Genomic DNA, 22221 nt, shown 5'->3' with positions numbered 1-22221 from the left:
AAGATACACCTTAAAAATGTAACTATTTTAAATAGGGGCGCCTGGGTGGCTCAGTGGGTTAAGCCTCTGCCTTCAGCTCAGGTCGTGATCTCAGGGTCCTGGGATCAAGCCCCGCATTGGGCTCTCTGCTCAGCGGGGAGCCTGCTTCCTCCTCTCTCTGCCTGCCTCTATGCCTACTTGTGATCTCTCTCTATCAAATAAATGTATAAAATCTTAAAAAAAAATTTTTAACTAAATACCAAAAAAGATAGTAATAGAGGAACCAAGGAACAAAAGATAGATATGACATACAGATACCTAAATAGTAGAAATAAATCCTCATCAGTAATTACTTTAAATAGAAATGGGCCAATCTTTCCCATTAATAAAGCAAAGACTGGCAGAATGGATTAAAAATATTTGATCATCCATATACTCTCTGTAAGAGACTCACTTTAGACATGAAGACACAAAGAGGTTGAAAGTAAAAAAAAATGGAAGAAGATATTCCACACAAATAGTAACCAAATGAAAGCTATATTATTGTCAGACAAAACAAACTTTAAGTCAGAAAAGGTTAGAGCAGACAAAAGAGGACACTGTGTATTATAAAATATGCAATCCCAAAAGAAGATACAATAATTATACACATATGTAGCTAACAACAGAAAGCCAAAATACACAAAGCAAAACTGACAGAATTGAAGGGGAAAATATACTGTTCAATGATAATAGGTGCAAATTTCAATATCCCACTTTCAATGAGTAGAATAACTAAACACAAAATTAATTAGGAAATAACACTACAAACCAATGAGACCTAACTGATACATACAGAACACTCCATCCAACACAACATTCTTCTCAAGTGCACATGGATGATTCTCTGAGCTAGACCACAAAGCCTTAATGAATTTGAAAGTACTGAAATCATGAAAAGTATGTTTTCTGATTATAACTGAATAAAACTAGAAATCAGTAATAGGAAAAAAACTTTAAAAAATCAGTGGAAATTAAACAACACACTATTAAATAACCAATGGGTCAAAAAAGAAATCACAAGAAAATACCTTGAGACAAATGAAAACAAAAACACAAGAGAAACTTATAGGGAGGCACCTGGGTGGCTCAGTTGGTTGGGTGACTGCCTCTGACTCAGGTGATAATCCCAGGGTCCTGGGATTGAGTCCCAGAGCTCCTCTTGCTCTGTGGGGAGCCTGCTTCTCCCTCTCCCTCCACCTGCCACTCCCCTTGCTTGTGCGTGCGCCCTCGCAAGCGCTCTCTCACTCTCTCTCTGTGTCAAATAAATAATAAAATCTTAAAAAAAAAAAAAAAGGAACAGGATGTTGCAAAAGCAATATAAAAAAGGAAACTTACAGCTAATAAACATCTGCATTAAAAAAGAATGATCTCAAGTAAATAACCTTACTGTATACAGTAAGGAACTCTAAGAAGGGGAAACTGACCCTAAAACTAGAAGGAAGGCAACAATCAAAACTAATCCAAGAGGGGCGCCTGGGTGGCTCAGTGGGTTAAAGCCTCTGCCTTCGGCTCGGGTCATGATCCCAGGGTCCTGGGATTGAGCCCTGCTTCAGGCTCTCTGCTCAGTGGGGAGCCTGTTTCCCTTCCTCTCTCTCTGCCTACTTGTGATCTCTGTCAAATAAATAAATAAACAAAATCTTAAAAAAAAAAAGAAAAGAAAAGAAAAGAAAAACTAATCCAAGAAAAAACAGAAAATCTGAATATTAACAGTATATTGGTGCAGTGATATAATGGTAAGGAGACTGAACAGTAATTAAAAACTTACTAACAAAGAAAAGCCCAGGACTAGATGGTTTCACCGGTGAACTGTACCAAAGAATTAACATCATCCTACTCAACGTCTTCCAAGAAAGAGGTGTGAAGAAGAGAGAATACTTTTTTTTTTTGAAGTAAGCTCTATGACCAATGTGGTACTTGAACTGATAACCTAAGGTCAAGAGTCACATGCTCTACTGACTGAGTCAATCAAGTGGACCGAGGGGAATACTTTTTTCCCTTAGGATTTTATTTATTTATGTATTTGGGGGGAGGGGTCTGGAGCCCAATGTGGGGCTCGATCCCAGGATCCTGGGATCATGACACCCAACCACCCAGGCGCCCCGGAAGGAATACTTCCTAATTCATTCTATGAGATCAACATATTCTGATACCAAAGCCAGACAAAGACACCACAAGAAAACTACAGGCCAATATCCTTTATAAATATAAATGCAAAACTCCCTAACAAAATACTAGCAAACTGGGGTGTCTGGGTGGCTCAGTCAGTTAAGCATCTGCCTTCAGCTCAGGTCATGATCTCAGGGTCCTGGGATCGAGCCCTGTATCGGGCTCCCTGCTCAGTGGGAGGCATGCTTCCCCTTCTCTCTCTGCCTGCCTCTCTGCCTACTTGTGATCTCTCTCTATGTCAAATAAATAAATAAAATCTAAAAAAAAATTAAAAGAAAACCACAAAATACAGCAAGCCAAATTCAGCAGCATATGAAAAGGATTATATACCACAACCAAGTGGGATTTATCCTCAGGATGCAAAAGTAGTTCAACACATGCAAATCAATCAATGTCATACACCACACTAACAGAAGGATGGAAAAAACCCACATCATTATTTCACTGAAATGCAGAAAAAGTATGAGGAAATCCAAAACCCTTCCAAAATAAAAGCACTGAATAAACTAGGAACAAAGAGGCACTTCCTCAACACGATCAAGGATATATACAAAAAATCCACAGCTAAAATCATACTCAGTGGTGAAAGACTATAAGGATATACACTTTTGTCACTTCTACTCAACATAGTACTAGAAATTCTAGCTAGAACAATTAGATTTTTAAAAAGGAAGGAAGGAAATAGAGTGAATGAGCAAGCAAAATAGAAAGTAAGAGATAAAGTTAGTTCTGTTTACAGATAACAGCATGATCTTCTATGTATCAAATCCTAAAGAATCCACACAAAAAGCCTATTAGAGCAAATAAGTTTACCAAAGTTGCAGGCTACAAAATCAACACACAAAAACCAGTTGTATTTCTATATACTAGCAGTGTATAACTTGTAAAGGATATTAAGAAAACAATAGCGGGGTGCCTGGGTGGCTCAGTGGGTTAAAGCCTCTGCCTTCAGCTCAGGTCATGATCCCAGAGTCCTGGGATGGAGCCCTGCATCAGACTCTCTGCTCAGCAGGGAGCCTGGCTCCCCCCACTCCCCGCCACCTGCCTCTGCCTACTTGTGATCTCTGTCTAATAAATAAATACAATCTTTAAAAAAAAAAAGAAGAGGAAAGAAAGAAAAAAAGAGAAAATAATAGCATCAAAAGGAATAAAATACTTAGGAATAAATTTCATAGAAATGAAAAGACTTCGGATGCCTGCCTGGCTCAGTCCGTATAGCACGCAACTCTGATCTCAGGGTTGTAAGTTCAAGCCCATGGTGGGTGTAGAAATTACTTTAGAAGAATAAAAAAATCATAAAAAAAGAAAAAAAATCAAAGACTTGTACACTTAAAAACTATAAAACATTACTGAACAAAACTTATGACAACTTTAATAGAACTGAAAGACATAGCTTGTTCATGGCTTGTTCATGGATTCGAAGATGTTCAGATGACAATACTACCCCAACTCATATACAGAGTCAATTCAATCCCTATCAAAATCTCCGATTTTTTTTTAAAGATTTTATTTATTCATTTGACAGAGAGATAGAGAGCACAAGCAGGTAGAGCGGTAGGCAGAGGGAGAGGGAGAAGCAGACTCCCTGCTGAGCAGGGAGCCCGATGTGGGGCTCGATCCCAGGACCCTGGGATCATGACCTGAGCTGAAGGCAGCGGCTTAACTGACTGAGCCACCCAGGCACCCTCTATGATTTGTTTTTTTTCCCCCAGAAACAACCCTCCTAAAATTCCTAGGGAATTTTGAGGAACCATAAATAGCCAACCAAAACAATCCTGAAAAAGATTAAAGTTGGAAGACTCACATTTCCCAATTTCAAAAATGACCACAAAGCTATAATAATCAAAACAGGATTAGGATTAGGATAAAACAGACATACAGACTAACAGAGTGGAATAGAGAACTCAGAAATAAATCTCACATGGTCAATGGACTTTTAACAAACGTGTTAAGACCATTCAAGAGATTATTCTTCAACAAATGGTGCTGGGAAAACTGGATGTTCACATACAAATGAATGAAGTTAAACCTTTCCCTTATATCATATATAAAAATTAACTCAAAATGGATCAAAGACTTGAACTAAGAGCTAAAACTATAAACTCTTAGAAGAAAACATGGGGAGGGGGAGCTCCATTACATTGGATTTGCCAATAGTTTCTTAAGAATGACACCAAAAGCACAGATAACAACAACAACAAAGAAAACAGATAAAGTGAACTTAATCAAATTTTAAAACTTTTGTACATCAGAGGAAACTATCAAGGGAGTGAAAAGACGACCTGTAGATGGGAGAAAACATTTTAAAATCACACATATGGTAAGGGTCTAGTATTCAGAATGTACAAAGAAGTTTTACAACTCAACAAAGAGACAATGCAATTAAAACACAAGTAAAGGACTTGAATAAACATTTCTCCAAAGATGCTCAACATCACTTACCATTTGGAAATGCAATTGAAATCATATTAAGATACCACTAGGATGGCTATTGTCAAAAAAACAGTAACAAATGTTGAAGGGAATGCAAAGGAATTGGAGCCTCTGTGCACTGCTGGTGGGATTGCCTGTGGAAAACAGTCTGGTGGTGCCTCAAGATGTTAAACCTAGAATTACCATATGACTGAGCTCAGGTATATACTGAAAAGAACTGAAAATGAACTCAGACAGATAGCTGTATACTGGTGTTCACAGCAGCATTATTTACAATAGCCAAAAAATGGCAATAAGCCAAATGTCCATCAGAAGATGAAAAGATATCCATAAACGGAAATACTACTCAGTCAAAAGAAAGAAAAAGGGAACAAAATCCTGATACATTTAAAACATTATACTAAGTGAAACAAGCTGAACACAAAAGGAAAAATAGTGCATGACCCCACTGATGAGGTATTAGAGCAGGCAAATATGCAGAGACAGAAAGTAGAATAAAGGTTACCAAAGGCTGAGGGAAAGGAAAATGGGGAGTTATTTTTTCAGTAGAGAATTTCTGTTTGAGATGATGAAAAAGTTCTGGAAATAGTGATGGGTACCTGACACAGTGAATGTACTTAATGCCACTTAAATCAAACATTTTAAAATGGTTAAATAGTAAATTTTATGTAATGCAAATTTTACCACAATAAAAAAACAAAAAACAAAAAACAAGGGTGTCTGGATGGCTCAGCTGCTAAGGGTCTGCCTTCGGCCCAGGGGTCTAGATCAAGTCCTGCATCAGGCTCCCTGCTCATCGAGGAGCCTGCTTCTCCCTCTCCCTCTGCCCCTCCTCCAGCCTCTTCTCTCTCTCTCACACGTGCTCACTCTATCTCTCAAACAAATAAATAAAAGCTTAAAAAAATAAATAAAAGGGAAAGAAAACAAATGTCTCTATGTATTATCAAGTGCCCAACACAGCATCTGACACTCAGTAGGTCCTTAAGAATATGTACTGAACGAACCCTCATTATTTATCACCTTAAATTTTTCTGAGGGTTTACATAAGAGATGGTGGATTAAGAATGTGGCTAAACCAAAATCAGGAGCAGACTAAAGTACCAGCAATAGGGGGATGAAAAGGCATGAATTTAGCCTAAGATAAAGAGCAAAACCAAACTAAAAGCAGAAATAAAGGGATGCTTGGGTGGCTCAGTCAGTTAAGCGTCTGACCCCAGTTCAGGTCAGGATCCCAGGGTCCTGGGATCAAGCCCCGCATCAGGTTCCATGCTCAGCGGGGAGTCTGCTGCTCCCCCTGCTTGTGCTCTCTCACTGTCAAATAAATAAGTAAAATCTGAATGAATGAATGAATGAATGAGTAAATAAATAAATGCAAGAATAAATAAATGCAAGAACAAAGGCAGAGATCTGAGAGTCAAACGTGCCATCACTTCAATTCCTTTTTTTTCCCCAAAGATTTTTATTTGAGACAAGAGGCAGAGTTAGTGAGAGAGAGCACTCGAGTGAGGAGGAGAGGGAGAAGCAGGCTCTCCAGTGAGCAGGGAACCTGAGACAGGGATCAATCCCAGGCCCCTGGGATCATGACCTGAGCCAAAGGCAGACACTTAACTGACCGAGTGACCCAGGTGCTCCATCATTTGAATTCTGTGGGTCTTTTTCTCCTACTTTACCAGTCCCAATGAGGTTTCTCTAAGTTTGTTTTCAACTAAGCATATCCAATATAAAGACACCATCAGTCATCACTAACACCCAATGACAGCATTCACAACTTCATGGGGAAAAAAAAAGATGAGACTCTTACCATCTCATAAGCAAATGTTTCTTGTCTGCAAACCCGGTCTATTCTTATAGTTTCTTCCCGCTGTTCCAGAAGCCTTTTTCTAATCCTGTTAGAGGAACAAGAAAAATCAAACTTCAATACCTGTACTGGGTCTTCCGAGGTATCTTTAATACTTAACTTTCATTCGATTTTTTTATTTTTTATTTATTTATTTTTTTTTTTTGAGAGAGAGAGAGTGGAAGGGGCAGAGGGAGAGAAAAAAGAATTCCAAGCAGGCTCCGCGCCCAGTGATCTCATGACTCTGAGATCATGACCTGAGCCGACATCAAGTCCGACACTTAACTCACTGAGCCACCAAGGCACCCTGAGAATGAATTTTGAGCTAATTTTAGACTTAAAGCTAAAAGAAGCTATAAAAATAGTAGAGAGTCCCTTTAAATCTCTCACCCAGTTTTCCCTATGTTAACACCTTACATGATCATAATTATCAAGATCAGAAAGTTAACATTAACATAGTATCAGTAACTCTAAGTCTTTTTCGAATTTCCCAAGTTTTTTTTTTGATGAAATACCTTTCTTCCTGCCCCAGGATCCTCTGCAGGACACTATACTGCATTCCCTCTCTTTGTCTGCAGTTCTGCAGTTTTCCTTGTCTTTTATCACCTTGACACTTCTGAAGAGCTCTACTTCGTTATTTTGTAGAATGTCCTTGAATTTGCATTGACTGCAGGTTCCCCACGACTGGAGAAATGCTGCCCATTTTTCGCAGGACTATCACAAGGATGATGTCCTCACGGTGTCACACCAAGAGGTTCATGATGTTCATATTTACATGTCCTGTTAGTGGTGATGTTTACTTTGGTTAAGCTCCTGAACACCAGATTCATACACTAGAGAGAGAACTTTCTTTTCCTCTGTACCTGTTAAGTATTTGGGGGAAGATACTTGGAAACCATGCAAATCTTGTTTCTCCTCAAAATTTCACCCACAGATTTTAGCATTCAAAGGCAGATTTGTCTGTAACATTTTTTACTGTGGAACATGCCTAAGGGCGATTCTGTATTTCCCTCCTTCTACATGTATTCACTGGTATTATGAGGAAGACCTATCTCTCTCCTCCCATATATTTGATCATTTATACTAATATGAGCTCACATTTATTTCATTCTATAGGTTAAGATCTAATCATGTAATTATTCTATCAATCAAACTGTTCTACTGGTGGCTATTAGGAGCTCCCTTGAGTTGGACCCTGTCTTTCAACAAACCCTCACCCCTTTTTGGGAGCATACCCTTATTTTCTAGCACCGTAAGATGCTTGAGGTTCACCTTGCACTTCCTTGTCTCAGTCTTAACATCTAAGAGCCTCAACAAGACAGGTTTTAGAGGCCATCAGCTGAGTACTAGGTGTGGTCACTGCTGGAGCAGTCAGCACTTCTTCCAGACCTCTTGGTCTGGACATAATACGTGTGTATTATTAATACACATAATACATGTGTATTATTCCACACATGTACGAGTATCTGCACTTTTGTATTTTTCTGTTATATACTTAAAGTATATAACAGTTTATACTGATGCTCCTAATCCCAAACTAAAATCACTCATTTAGCCTTTAACCTTTCCTTGTCACGTCTTTCTCCACAAGTGAGAAATCCCACTCCCATTAAGTTATTTGTTTGAGTCTAGAAACCATAATTTCAGAATTGCTCATCTATACCCCTGTGAGAAACACTAAAACATGAGCAGTACCTTTTGTTTCTAGCCTTGTAACACTAAATCAAGACATGCTTTTGTAGCACTTAGGTTAGTTATTTCTTCCCCTTCTCTCCAGTGTTGTTATGTTGTGACACAGGCTCATGCGTTAGTGGTTTTTTTTTTAACTTTAACTTTTTTTTAAACTTTATTTACCTATTTATTTACTTATTTTAGATTTTACTTATTTGAGAGACAGAGAGAGAGAGAGAGAACATGAGCAAGGTGAGGGGCAGAGGGAGAAGCAGACTCCCTCCTGAGCAGGGAGCCTGATGTGGGACTCGATCCTGGGACTCCACGATCATGACCTGAGCCAAAGGCAGAAGTTTAACCCACTGAGCCACCCAGGTGCCCCTCGTGTGTTAGTTTTTATACTGTTTTGGGTTCCCCATCCACACCCTGGTTGGTTTTGATTGCTTTTGGGATGTGTAAAAGACAGGTGAAACATCACTATGGTTCTAAGAATCAGAGTTATAAATACGTATATGAACACACTTCAAGAAGTATCATTCCCTCTTCATCCCTACTAATTTGTTCCCACTCCCTCCTTACTTTCTACTTGGTTCCCACCCACCTCTTGTAGGCAACCAATCTCTACAGTTCCAGTTTATCCCTTCCATTTCTTTTGTTCAAATAAGCACGTATCTGTATATTTTCCTAAAATTTTCTATCAGTCTGAGACCTAAACAGTAATTAGAACAAAGAAAGCTTAATCCAAAGATGAAGAGTATTAGAGTAATGAGAGATTAGCTCTTAAGAAGTAGAGAACTCTACAATATCGGAGCAGCAGATCTAAGGAGTATCCTACCATTTGGACAGAGAAAGCGTACCCAAGAAGTCATGTGCCCCCCCCGCCCCCCACCCCCGGAACTGAGATCTACACTTTGCTCGAAGGCCATGGCTGGGACTCATTGAAGGGCAGAGAAGTGGCTATGGTTCTCCACCAGTGTAACTGCGGAAATCCAGGGTACCAGGAAAAGCTGTATGGGAGAAGAATCAAGGGGAGAGGAGTGGCAAAGGAAGGGGCTGGGCAGTGGGTGCTACTGACCGCCAGGTACTGACAAAGGATAAATATTTAAAGGGCCAAGGCCCATTTTTACAGAGCTGGCAAAAAAGGTCAATTTATAGATGAGAGCCAACAAACTGATAACTTGCAAACCTACTTTCCACTTGAAAGGTAGCATACGCTTTTTGGGAGGCTTTGCTTTCTTCATATAACAGTATCTTCTAGAACTCACCTTATTGGTTCATCCTTCCTCAACCTTTAGTAGAGCTTAAACACTCAACTACGTGGACACCCTACCATTTGTTCAACACTCTCCTATGTATGCATATTTAGGACATTTCAAATATTTTGAATTACAAACAATGCTGCAATGAATAACATTGTTCAAACTGTATTTTCGTATTATTGGGAGTGTATCCTTAGTATAGATTGTCAGAAGTGGGCCTGCTTGGATGAAAAGGTAAGCACCTATGTAGTTTGCGTCAGACTTTACCAAATAACCCTAGAGAAAGCTTGTATCGGTGCATCTGGGTGGCGCAGTTGGTTAAGTGTCTGTCTCTGGCTCAGGTCATGATCCCAAAGCCCTGGGGATCAAGCCCCACATAGGGCTCCCTGCTCAGCAGGAATCTGATTCTCCCTGTCCCTCTGTTCCCTTCCACTGCTTGTACTCTCTCTCTCCCAAATAAATAAAATATTTTTTAAAAAAGTAAAAATAAAAAATAAATATAACTTTTATAGGCACTGAGAAATCAAAAACATTCACCTGACTCACTTTATTGCAATATTTGCTTTACTGCGGTGGTCTAGAACTGCCCCACAAGATCTCCAAGGTATGCCTGTATTTAATGACTTTTTAAAATTTCCAGGTAGGATGGGCTGATGTTTAAGATTTATGTATGTATGTATGTATGTATTTATTTATTTATTTAATTGAGAAAGAGAGAGAACAGGTGTGCATAAGCCAGCCAGGGGAGGGACAGAGGGAGAGGGAAAGAGAGAATCGCAAGCAGACTCCCAGCCAAACACAAGGCCCAACATAGAGCCTGATCTCACAACCCCGAGCTCATGACCTGAGCAGAAACCAAGAGTCCAAGTGACCAGGCCACCCAGGCACCCCTAGAATGGCCTGATTTTTTTTTTTTTAGTAAACTCTAGTTTTATTATGTTGTGACCACAGAGTATTGTTTATAGTAGTTTCTACTTTATGTATGTTACTATGTTTTCTTTGTGATCTAATATACAATCAACTTGTGGGGGTGTGCCAGGTGTTCCCTAATATCAGGTTATAAATTTTAAATATACAGATCCCCATTAAGACACAGTTTGTTGATTATGTTGTTTAGAACTTTTATCTCTTACTGTTTTTACCATTTTTTTTAAAGATTTTATTTATTTATTTGACAGAGATCACAAGTAGGCAGAGAGCAGGCAGAGAGAGAGAAAGGGGGAAGCAGGCTCCTCACTCAGCAGAGAGCCTGATGCGGGGCTCGATCCCAGGACCCCAAGATCATGACCTGAACCGAAGGCAGAGGCTTAACCCACTGAGCCACCCAGGCACCCCTTACCATTTGTTATTAAAATGTCCTACTGTTGCAAGTTCCTAGCTATACATCTTGCATCTCCTATAGTTTTGTTTTATAAAGTTGATCATTATTATTTGGTTAAGGGTGTGTGTGTGTGTGTGGGTGTGGGTGTGTATGAATATATGAATATATCCCCAAGTATTCCATCTCAATTAAGGTTTGTGGCTTTTAGCATTAAAATGTGACCTTTGGGGGCATCTGGGTGGCTCAGTGGGTTAAGCGTCCTACTCTTGGTTTCAGCTCAGGTCATGATCTCAGGGTCCTGGGATCACGTCAGTCATCGGGCACCCAGCACCCTGCTCAGCAGGGAGTCTGCTTCTCCCTCTCCCTCTGCCTCTGCTCTCTCTCTCTGTCAAATAAATAAAATCTTTAAAAGAAAGAAAGAAAGAAGAGGCAATGAAAGACAGGAATACAGTCAGAGGGATGCAAGTGATTTATAGAAAGAAACTGAGTGATTGAAAGTGGTGGGAATGGAAAACAAGACAAAAATAATAGAAAAGGAAAACAAAGCAATTGAACAAAATTAATAGTTAACATAATCTAAAAAAAATTCCCAGACTGGAAAAAAAGTCTGAATCTACAAATTAAAAGGGCTCACTGGGTATCTGGGCAAATTAACCCAAAATTATCAATTCTGAGACATACCCTAATAAAACTAGAGAGAAAGATCAAGAGATAAAGATCAAGGCACTAAGGCAAAAAGAACACCTAATGCAGAAAGGTGAAAGAATGAGAATGGCATTAACTTTGCAAAGCTAGCATACAGAGAAGGCAACACTGGAGCAGGATTTTTTAAAAAGCTCAATGAAAGCAAGGATTTTGTATCTAATTGAAATATCCAGGCTATAGAAAAAAAAATTTTAATATATAAGATCTTGGGTAATTAATTATGTACCCACCAGCTGTTTCTGTGGAATATACTAAAGGATGAGCTTCCTCTAAGCAAATCTTGACCAAAGGACTGATAGAGTAGGGACGATGGTGGAAGGCTACTGTACAAATGCTGGATATTGTAACAATATCCATAACATAACAACAATATGTAACATTTTAGCTACAATGTTGTAGCTAAAAAAATGGGATGAGAAAAGAGGAAGAAGATAATCTGTGGGCAATAAGTAGAGCTTAATACTGACCAAAAAAACCTGACAAATTTATTAGTATATTAAATAAGAAAATGGGTAATGAAGGGTGTTAAAAGTCTGTAAGTACAAAGGTAACCACTGGAACAAAAATACAAATAACAAACCCTCCTCAATTTCTAAAAAACAGACAAGCAAAAAATACACATCTCAATGAACAAAACAATTAACATAAGAAAATACATAAATTAGGGGCGCCTGGGTGGCTCAGTGGGTTAAAGCCTCTGCCTTCGGCTCAGATCATGGTCTTAGGGTCCTGGGATTAAGGCCCATATTGGGCTCTCTGCTCAGTGGGGAGCCTGCTTCCCCCTCCCCCTCTGCCTGACTCTCTGCCTACTTGTGATCTGTCTGTCAAATAAATAAATTTTATAAATAAATAAATAATCTTTTAAAAAAAAGAAAGTACATAAATTAGAAAATATGATAGAATTGAGACCAAAGGCATCAGTCCTATACAACCTGTACAGGGGCGCCTGGGTGGCTCATTGGTTAAAGCCTCTGCCTTCGGCTCAGGTCATGATCCCAGGGTCCTGGGATCAAGCCCTGCATCGGGCTCTCTGCTCAGCAGGGAGCCTGCTCCCCTTTCTCTCTGCCTGCCTCTCTGTCTACTTGTGATCTCTGTCTGTCAAATAAATAAAAAAATAAAACCTTTAAAAAAAAAAGGGGTGGGTTTAGATGTGGCTCACAAAACAAAAACCTTGTGCAGACAACAGGCATATGTAAAATAAAGTGATGAACAATAGACATATGTAAAATAAAGTGATTCAGAGGGAAAAAAAAGGATTGGACAAAAGTATACCAGATAAATGGAAAGGAAAATTACGCAGCTATAGCTGTCCTGATAGGAAACAGATTTCAAGCCCCGAAACATTAAATGTGACAAAGTTCACTTTTTTTTTTTAAAGACTTTATTTATTTATTTGACAGAGACCAAGAGCACAAGCAGGAGAAGTGGGAGGCAGAGGGAGAGGGAGAAGCGGACTCCCCACTGAGCAGGAAGCCCAATGTGAGGCTTGATCCCAGGACCCTGGGATCGTGCCTGAGCCAAAGGCAGATGCTTAACCGACTGAGCCACCTAGGGACCTCTATATTTTTTTTAAAAAGTTAAAAAGACTTTTATTTGTTTGAGAGAGAGAGAGACAGAGAGACAGCACAAGTAGGAGGGGCAGAGAGAGGGCGTGGTGGGGAGAGAATTCATGCTGAGTGTGGCGCCTACTGCAGGACTCGATCACAGGACCCTGAGATCATGACCTGAGCTGACACCAAGAGTGGGACGCTTAACCCACTGAGCCACCCAAGTGCCCCCAAAGGTCACATTTTAATGCTAAAAGCCACAAACCCCAACTGAGATAGAATACTTAGGGATACACACACACACACACACACACACACACACACATTCACATACATGTATGTATATACACACATACCAAATAATAGTGATCAATTTGACAGAACAAAACTATAGCACATGCAAGTGCACAGCTAGGAACTCGCTAACAGTAGGACACTAATTTAATAAGAGGCATTAAATTAATTTTTCATTTGCATCTATTCTGCCTTAGTTATCTCATAATTCATTTGAGAAATTTTTTTTCTTCCATTTTCTGAGTTCCACCACTTTTTTTTTCTCCATTCCTCCTTTTCCTCATTTCTGTTCTTAGTTTCAAAATTCCAGATCCAAAATGCTTTTCTATCCTCAAATGCTTGTTTTAGTATACTCAATTTTGTCTGGAATACAAACTTGGTTTTCTTGTTTCCTAGTTATTACCTGGGAAAAGGAGAGAGATGATTTGTATAAACAGCTTTCTGATTTTCTGCAATAAACTCCCTATGGACTTTATTTCTACTTACTCATTTTGTGATACTGGTGGTAGAAGAGGGTTTGTAAGATTCCTAGTTTAATGGTACTCTTTTCTGTCCTTCTAACAAAGCCCAGGTAAACTACAGTGGGTTGGTTGGTTTGTTCTGGTGGCAGGGAGAGTTGAGTTGAGTCCTTCAGTTCTGTGGCTCTCTTTTTCTTGCAGGACTCTGAAGTTCCCCTTTCACATCCTTTAAATGGGGCACTGAGCAGTCCTCTGCTGGCTAGTGAAGTCAGAGGACGGGGCAGACTAAATGAAATCGCTACTGTATTAAAACTAATGTTGCTGAAGCTTTGGGGATGACAGGTGAGTTTCAGTAGTGCCCACGTAGTAGCAATTACTGCTCCAGTTCCTAGGAATTAGTCTTCAAGCAGTTAAAAAATTTCAGAAATGCTGATGACAAGTTATTTAGCTTGGTATGGAACAAAGACAGCAGCATGTCACTCTTTCAAGTGCCTTTTGTTGAGGTTAAAAAGTGCTCGAAGTGTATTCATTTTTACGCCATAATAAAGGGGTCATTTATTTAGGTTTTGTCTTTAAGTTACTGGTGGAGAGAAGAAAGGAAGGTTTAGAGAAAGCATAGGGATACAGATTGAGCATTTGGTACAAGTCTAATTTACTTGCAGTACTATTAAGACTACTGCTAGTCATGTTTAAAATGTAATAGTTTCAAAGTACATCTAAATAATCCCAGCAGAATAATGCCATACTGACTCCTTTTACATTAGATCATATATAAACTTCCTTCCACATTTCCTATGGAAGGGACCAGAAGACAACCAAGGGGATTCAGTCGATCTGGAAAAAGAGCCAGGTGAAACATGTCAAGTGACCTGAAAATTATTATACAATGTGGCTTAATAAAATCATTACAAGTAAAAAAAAAAAAAAGTTATTATAAGCCGATTGGTATTTTATTAACTATAGCAAAAAAGTTTGCTTTGTTTATAATTATTAATCTCAGGGGCACCTGGGTGGCAGTTGGTTAAGTGTCCAACTCTCGGTTTTGGCTCAGGTCATGATCTCAGGATTGTGGGATTGAGTCCCACAACAGGCTCCACGTGCTCCGTGGGGAATCTGTTTAAGACTGTCTCTCCATCTCCTTCTGCCCCCCCAAAAAATAAATAAAGAAATCTTAAAAAACAAACAAACAAACAATTAGGGGCGCCTGGGTGGCTCAGTGAGTTAAAGCCTCCACCTTCGGCTTAGGTCATGATCCCAGGGTCCTGGGGTCGAGCCCGGCATTGCGGGGTGGGGGGGGGGGTCTCTGCTCAGCAGGGGGCCTGCTTCCCCCCCTCTCTCTGCCTGCCTCTCTGCCTACTTGTGATCTCTGTCTGTCAAATAAATAAATAAAATCTTTAAAAACAACAACAACAATCTTTTTTCAGCCAATTGCTAAAAACTGCTTTCTCAAGTTTATGAAAGTTTCATTTATTCTCCTCACTCTACAAGTATCTACTGACTTCCTATTATGTGCCAAAGTTCCAGGAACTGGGGATACAACAGTGTGTATGACAGACACACTTGATGGAACTTTTAAGTCTAGCTAGGAAGACAAAAAATTAAACAAGTATATCATGGGTGTGATGAGTATTTCTTTTTTTTAATATATTTTATTTATTTATTTGACACAGAGAGAGAGAGAGATCACAAGTAGGCAGAACAGCAGGCAGAGAGAGAGGGGGAAGCAGGCTCCGATGCGGGGGTCCCATCCCAGAATCCTGAGACCATGACCTGAGCCAAAGGCAGAAGCTTAACCCACTGAGTCACCCAGGTGCCCCTGTGATGAGTATTTCAACAGGGAGGTACGGGGGCTACATGAGCATAAAAGAGGCCTCACTGGGAGTCCATAGTCCTTCAGTGCTTGAAGGATGAGTAGAAGTCAGCAAGACCAGAAGGATGCAGAGGCGTTAAGTGTTCAAAGCAAAGGCCTGGAGTGAGCGCACATTCCAGGCACTGAAAACTATAGTGTGTCTGAAGCACTGCAGACGGAGAGCTAAAAAGATCTGCAAGATCCATTCTACAGAGGCCCTTGGGAGCCACTGAGTAACTTAGGACTTTTGCCTAAGAGCCAGTGAAAGATTTTAAGAGAGACACGATGTACATTTTAGAACTATCCAACTCCATCGATCGATGACAGTTAAAGAGCAACAATGGAAGCAAAACAGCACAATAAGCTTAAGGGCAATACACAGATAGGGGGGTCTGGACTCTCGATGAGCTTTCAAAAACCTCAGAAATATTACAATTGGAGTTCTGGACACTACAAGGGAATCTATTTCCTAAGGGAGGAGACCGGCTGTAGTAATGTGGAAAGGAATCTATGGCTTCAAATATAGAGTTTTAGATGGGAAAGGGGCCTCCTGAGCCATTTCAAAGAGAAAGTGGTTGAAAATAATTCTGGAAAGGCAGATTTGGACTCTAAGTGGGGAGTTTCACATGTCTACGTAAGGAATCTGAAATCTGTCATGAAGGAGAGGTACAGTCATTGGGAACTTCTCAGCAAATGAGCATGCTCAAGTGGTAGCACAGATGAGTAAATCAGAAGAGGAAAAAACTAGACCTAGGAGAGATGGGAGGCATTCCTGGTGCCCCAAGTATCACTAATGTACACATTAACAGTGGGGATAAGGAAAAGAGATTTAGCAGTTATTATAAAAGAAACCAAGGTGGAGTGGAAACACCCAAATTTTTGAGGGGGACAACAGAAAGGGTAGGATCAAGGATTAAGAAAGATGAGGTTGTGTGAAGTGGGCTCCAAACTGGAAATGATAAATGTCACCATTACACACATTTTCTCTATAGTACTATCACAGCACAGTGTTTCTCAGTGTGACTGGCAGACCAACACTGATCTGAGAGCTATTTCTTCATTCAATCAGTAGAGACAATGAAAGTAAGCATTTAGAAAGTCATAGTAATATGAATTTTACTTTGAGTATGAATAGTAATTTTATTAGAGTTTAATAATAAAATATAATTGGGGGGCGCCTGGGTGGCTCAGTGGGTTAAAGCCGCTGCCTTCGGCTCAGGTCATGATCCCAGCGTCCTGGGATCAAGCCCCACATCGGGCTCTCTGCTCGGCGGGGAGCCTGCTTCCTCCCTTCTCTCTCTGCCTGCCTCTCTGCCTACTTGTGATCTGTCTGTCAAATAAATAAATAAAATCTTTAAAATATATATATATATAAAATTGGAAGTAATAAATGAATTCAATAAAGTTGCACAATACAAAACTAATGTACTGAAATTGACTGCATTTCTGTACAATAATGAAGTAGCAGAAAAAGAAAAATTTAAAAAAAAATTCCATTTACAATTTCACCAGAATAAAATACCAAGGAATAAACTCAACCAAGGAGGTGAGTTTGAAAACTACAGAACACTAATGAAAGAAACCGAAGCCAACACAAACAAATGGACAGATAGTGCATGCTCACGGACTGGAAGAATACCCAAAACAACCAACAGCCTCAAGGCAATCCCTATCAAAATACTAACAGCACTTTTAACAGAATTAGAACAAATAATATAAAATTTGTATGAAACCATAAAAGACCCGGAACACCCACAGCAATCTTGAGAAAGAACAAAGCTGGATGTATCACAATCCCAGATTTCAAGATATACTACAAAGCTGTAGTAATCAAAGAGTATCACATTGACACAAAAATACACACATAGACCCATGCAACAGAACAGAGAGCCCAGAAATAAACGCACACTTACACAGTCAACTACTCTATGAAGGAGGAAAGAATATACAACGGGAAAAAGCCGGTCTCTTCAACAAATAGTGCTGGGAAAACTGGACAGCTAACATGCAAAGGAATGAAACTGAACCACTGTCTCACACCACACACAAAGAATAGATTAAAGGATTAAAGACCTAAATATGAGACCTGAAACATAAAACTCCTAGAAGGAAAACACAGGCAAAAATCTCTTAGACATCAGTTTTAGTGATATTTTTCAAGACATCTCAGGCAAGGGATGGGACGCCTGTGTGGCTCTGTTGGTTAAATGTCCGCCTCCAGCTCAGGTCACGATCCCAGGGTCCTGGGATTGAGACCTGCATGCGGCTCCCTGCTTAACCAGAAGTCTGTTTCTTCCTCTGCCTGTACTCTCCCTGCTTGTGCACTCTCTCTCTGACAAATAAATAAAATAAAACCTTCAAAAAAAACAAAACAGAACAGAATAAACTCTTGGGCCTATACCAAAATAAAAAGCTTTCACATAGCAACAAAAATCATCAACAAGAAGGCAAACTACTAAAAGGGAGAAAATATTTATAAATGATATATCCAATAAAGCGTCAATATCCAAAATAAAGAACTTACACTAAAAAGGGAGAGGGCCTGAATAGACATTTCTCCAAAGACGACATACACATGGCCAACAGACCTATGAAAAGATGCTCAATATCACTAATCATCAGGGAAATGCAAATCAAGTGGTGCCTCAGTGGTTCAGTCGTTCAGCGTCTGCCTTCGGCTCAGGTCACGATCCCAGGGTCCTGGGATTGAGCCCCACGTCAGGCTCTCTGCTCAACAGGGAGCCTGCTTTTCCCTTCCCCACTCCCCATGCTTGTGTTCCTTTCCTGCTGTCTAATAAATAAATAAAATCTTTAAAAAAAAGAGAAAGAAATGCAAATCAAAACCACCAAGAGATATCTCTAATTAGTCAGAATGGCTAAAATCAAAAAGTCAAGAAATAACAATTATTGGCAAGCACATAGAGGAAAAGGAACCCTTGGGCACTGTTGGTAGGAATCAAATTGGTACAGCCACTGTGGAAAAGAGTATGAAGTATAAAATGAATATATGTATATAGTATAAAATGAAAGTATAAAAATATAGTATAAAATGAAATATAAAAATATAGATATAAATAAATAAATAAAAATATAAAATTATAAATAAAATAATAAAATAAATAAAAATATAAAAATATAAATACCATATGATCGAATAATTTCACGACTAGAAAGCAAAAACACTAATTCCAAAAGATATATGCATTCCTATACTAGGGCATTATTTACAATAGCCACGATATGGAAGCAACTCAGGTGTCCATCGATAGACAAATGGATTAAAATTTGGTGTGTGTAATGGAATATTACTCAGCCATTAAAAAGAATGAGATCTTGGAGTGCTTGGGGGCTCAGTGGGTTAAGCCTCTGCCTTCGGCGCAAGTCATGATCTCAGGGTTCTGGGATCGAGCCCCGCATCGGGCTCTCTGCTCGGCAGGGAGCCTGCTTCCCCTCTCTCTGCCTGCCTCTCTATTTGTGATCTCTCTCTCAAATAAATAAATAAAATCTAAAAAAAAAAAGAGAGATCCTTCCATTTGCAATAACATGAATGGACCTAGAGGGTATTATGCTAAGTGAAAAAAGTCAGACACAGGAAAACAAATACTATATAATTTCACTGATATGTGGAATTTAAAAAAGAAAACACACAAGCATAAAAAAGCAGAAAACAGCCCCATAAATACAGAGAACTGATGGCTGCCAGGAGAAGTGGGGAGGCAAAATGGGTGAAGGAGAGTACAGGTACAGGTTTCCAGCTGTGGAATAAATAAGTCATGGGGATAAAGGAACAGCATAGAGAATACAGTGAGTGGTAATTTAACAGGTATTATGAACAGCCTCGTGTTGTGACAGATGGTAAGCACAGAACATATAGAGCTGTCAGAGCACTATGCCATACACCTGAAACTAATGAAGTATTTTATCGCAACTATACTTCAATAAAAAAAAATTCAAGGGGCACCTCGGTGGTACAGTCAGCTGAGCATCCAACTCGATTTTGGCTCAGGTCATAATATCAGGGTCATGAGATCAAGCTCTCTGTCCTGAGCGTGGAGACTGCTTAGGATTCTCTCTCTCTCCCTCTCCCTTTGTACCCCACCCTCCCCTGCATGATCTCTCTCCAAAAAAATTCAAGACAATGATATACTTAAAAAAATGAAAAAATAAAAAAGCACAATGACCCAGAAGTCTGGAAGTTTGGAAAGGGGAGTTATCTTTAATAAAGTCTTTCTTTTTTAAAGATTTTATTTATTTATTTGACAGACAGAGATCACAAGTAGGCAGAGAGGCAGGCAGAGAGAGAGGGGGAAGCAGGCTCCCTGCCGAGCAGAGAGCCCAGGGCTTGATCCCAGGACCCTGAGATTATGACCTGAGCCGAAGGCAGAGGCTTAACCCACTGAGCCACCCAGACGCCCCTAATAGTCTTTTTAATCTTCAAAAAATAATAGCAATAATATCCTCTGTTCTTAAAAAAAAAAAACTTTCACTGAGTTTGCCTTTTAATTCTATTTTCCTATTAATTCACTGGTATCCTATTTCACAAAAATATGAGTCTGTAAAAATCAAAGATTGAAAACAGTTTGGCAGACACTATCAGTATTCAGCTTGCACTGGAACCTAAGTCGATGACTGTCCCTTTGTAAACACACATTTAAAAATAAACACAAAAATAAGTAAAAATAAACAAAAATAAACACAAATCTGAATACCGACTGGACATTAGAGGTTACGTATTTACTGCTAATTTTCCTAGGTGCCATAATACCACTCTGATTATGTGGGAGAAATGATACTTGGAGGAGCTATATGCTGCTGTACTTACTGAATGGCTCAGCAGTAGAGAAAGACTTGCCACACACAGCTAAAGCAAATTCGGCCAATGTTAATGGTTCAATTTAGCGGGTGGGGTGATAACAATTATGTACTCTTAACTCATCAATCATATAACGTTGAAAAAAATATTTAAATAAGTATCACATAATAAAAGGAAAGTCTTCCATACCCTAAAGTCACTAGGTCAGTATTCTCCGGAATGACATCGGGATCCTCACCCTCCTCAAGGCACTTCAGTTTATCAAGGCTAAAACATAAACAAAAAGGAAAAGCAATCACCCTTCCAGACCACAGCGAATCAGGGTTGTGTCCTAAATACATCATTAAACAATTAAGAAGTCAGATAAAACCCAGCAGGCGGGGCTCAGAGGAGGCCGGAATTCAGGACAATGACATCTGTGCGGATTTTCGACAGAGAAAAGGATACATGGCCGATTGATGGATGGTGGCCAAATACTATTAAACGAAGAAAGAGATCATTAAAAGTTTTTTTTTTTCACCCTATAAAAGGCACTTTGGGGCCTTTTATGCCTCCAGCATACCTGGAGGTCCCCAAAAGGAACCACAATTAATCAAAGGTGTTAACACTCCTCTGGTTAAATCTCCTTCCAGCCTCATCATTACTAAGGCTCCTCCATTGTCAAAGTGTCTTGTCAATGGCAGCTACACATCGCCTTACTCTGATTGTTTTTCTACATTAACAAGCACTTAAAAAATTAACCAGTAGAAAAATTAAGCTTTTATGCAGCTCTCCCGTCCCTTCACTCCAACTCCCCGAAATTGTGCATTCGAATCACGGGACTTCTCCCGGGGTTCCCGGAAAGCTCGAGCAGCTGAGAGGTTTGGAAGGGCGGTCCTCTTACCCCTGAGAGTAAACCACAGGCCCTCCCAATGATGAGTCCCAGGGGAACGCAGGAGCAAGGCTGCACCCAGGTTAGCTCCAAGCAGCAAGAGCCCTCGGCCCCGCACTCACCCGCACACCGTCCGCAGCTCGGCTGCTGCCTCCAGGCTGCAGCCCAGATCCCGGGCCACCGCAGCATCCTCCTGGCCCCAGTCGGTGACCCCTTGGCTCCCAGGCAACGCGGATGCCTGTGGCTCCTTCAGCGACAAGTCCCCTTCCCCGCGCAACCGGCCACGCCACAGCTCCCCGAAAGCGCCCACATGGAAAGCGCGCGTGTTCAGCTCTGGAAGCTCGTACTCTGGAAAGTTGCAGTTCCCACCGTTGGAGACCGTGTCCTGCCGGGGGTCCACCCCGCGGCACATTGAGCCGCCCCGGCTGCTTTCAGCCATGGTCGCCCCACTCCTTTCCCTGCAAAAGCCGGGCGAGCAAGACCTCGCGGAGCGTGATGGGACTTGTAGTTGCACGGGGCTCGGTCCGAAGAACAGCAGGGCCGCGTGGGACAGCTTCAGACACTGCATTTCCCAGAAGGCCCCGGGCCGGGCACGCCCCCGGGCGCGGCTCCGCGAGCTTCCGCGCGCAGGGCTGAGCGCATTGTTCTCCGCTCGCGGTTATGCGGTGAGCGGTTGGTTGGGCTCTCAGCCTTGGGTAACCTGTGTTGTTGCGTTCCGGTTCCCCACGGTTACGTGGCATCGCTGTCTGCTAGGTAGGGCGGCCTCTGGACGCCTTTCGATCCCGTTCGTTGCCGTTGCTCGGCCCGGGATGCGGGACTTTTCCTTGGCCCCGGGGTTCGTGCGCTGCGCTACTGCCTCAGTGTCCCAGAGCTGGAGAGACAAGGGCGGCCAGGGCTGAGACCACCGATCCGACCGGCCCTCCAGATCCTGGTCGTTAAGAAAACTCCCCAGCAGCCCCCATGTTCTTGTGTATAT

General features: G+C 40.7%; 1 protein-coding gene across 2 annotated transcripts in view; it reads right to left on the bottom strand.

Annotated features, from left to right (window-relative positions):
- Window positions 1-22116, bottom strand: part of SNAPC3 (small nuclear RNA activating complex polypeptide 3) — a 42122-nt gene extending 20006 nt beyond the window's left edge. The window contains exons 1-3 of one of the 2 annotated variants that reach the window (XR_013967754.1): window positions 21368-22116; window positions 20564-20641; window positions 6422-6506 (exon numbers count right to left, since the gene is read on the bottom strand). Coding sequence is in view for 1 of the 2 variants with exons in the window: in XM_080819875.1 (XP_080676001.1) it covers window positions 6422-6506; window positions 20564-20641; window positions 21368-21684 (480 nt within the window). In the remaining variant the exon portion in view is untranslated. The remainder of the gene's footprint in view (window positions 1-6421; window positions 6507-20563; window positions 20642-21367) is intronic. The other variant, XM_080819875.1, reaches the window with a different exon arrangement.
- Window positions 22117-22221: the final 105 nt, after the last annotated feature.

The sequence above is a fragment of the Martes martes genome (assembly GCF_963455335.1).
Source record: "Martes martes genome assembly, chromosome: 12".
Classification (NCBI taxonomy): Eukaryota; Metazoa; Chordata; class Mammalia; order Carnivora; family Mustelidae; genus Martes; species Martes martes.
Note: the sequence above shows the minus strand (reverse complement) of the source record. Positions and strands in the feature narration are given on the sequence as shown.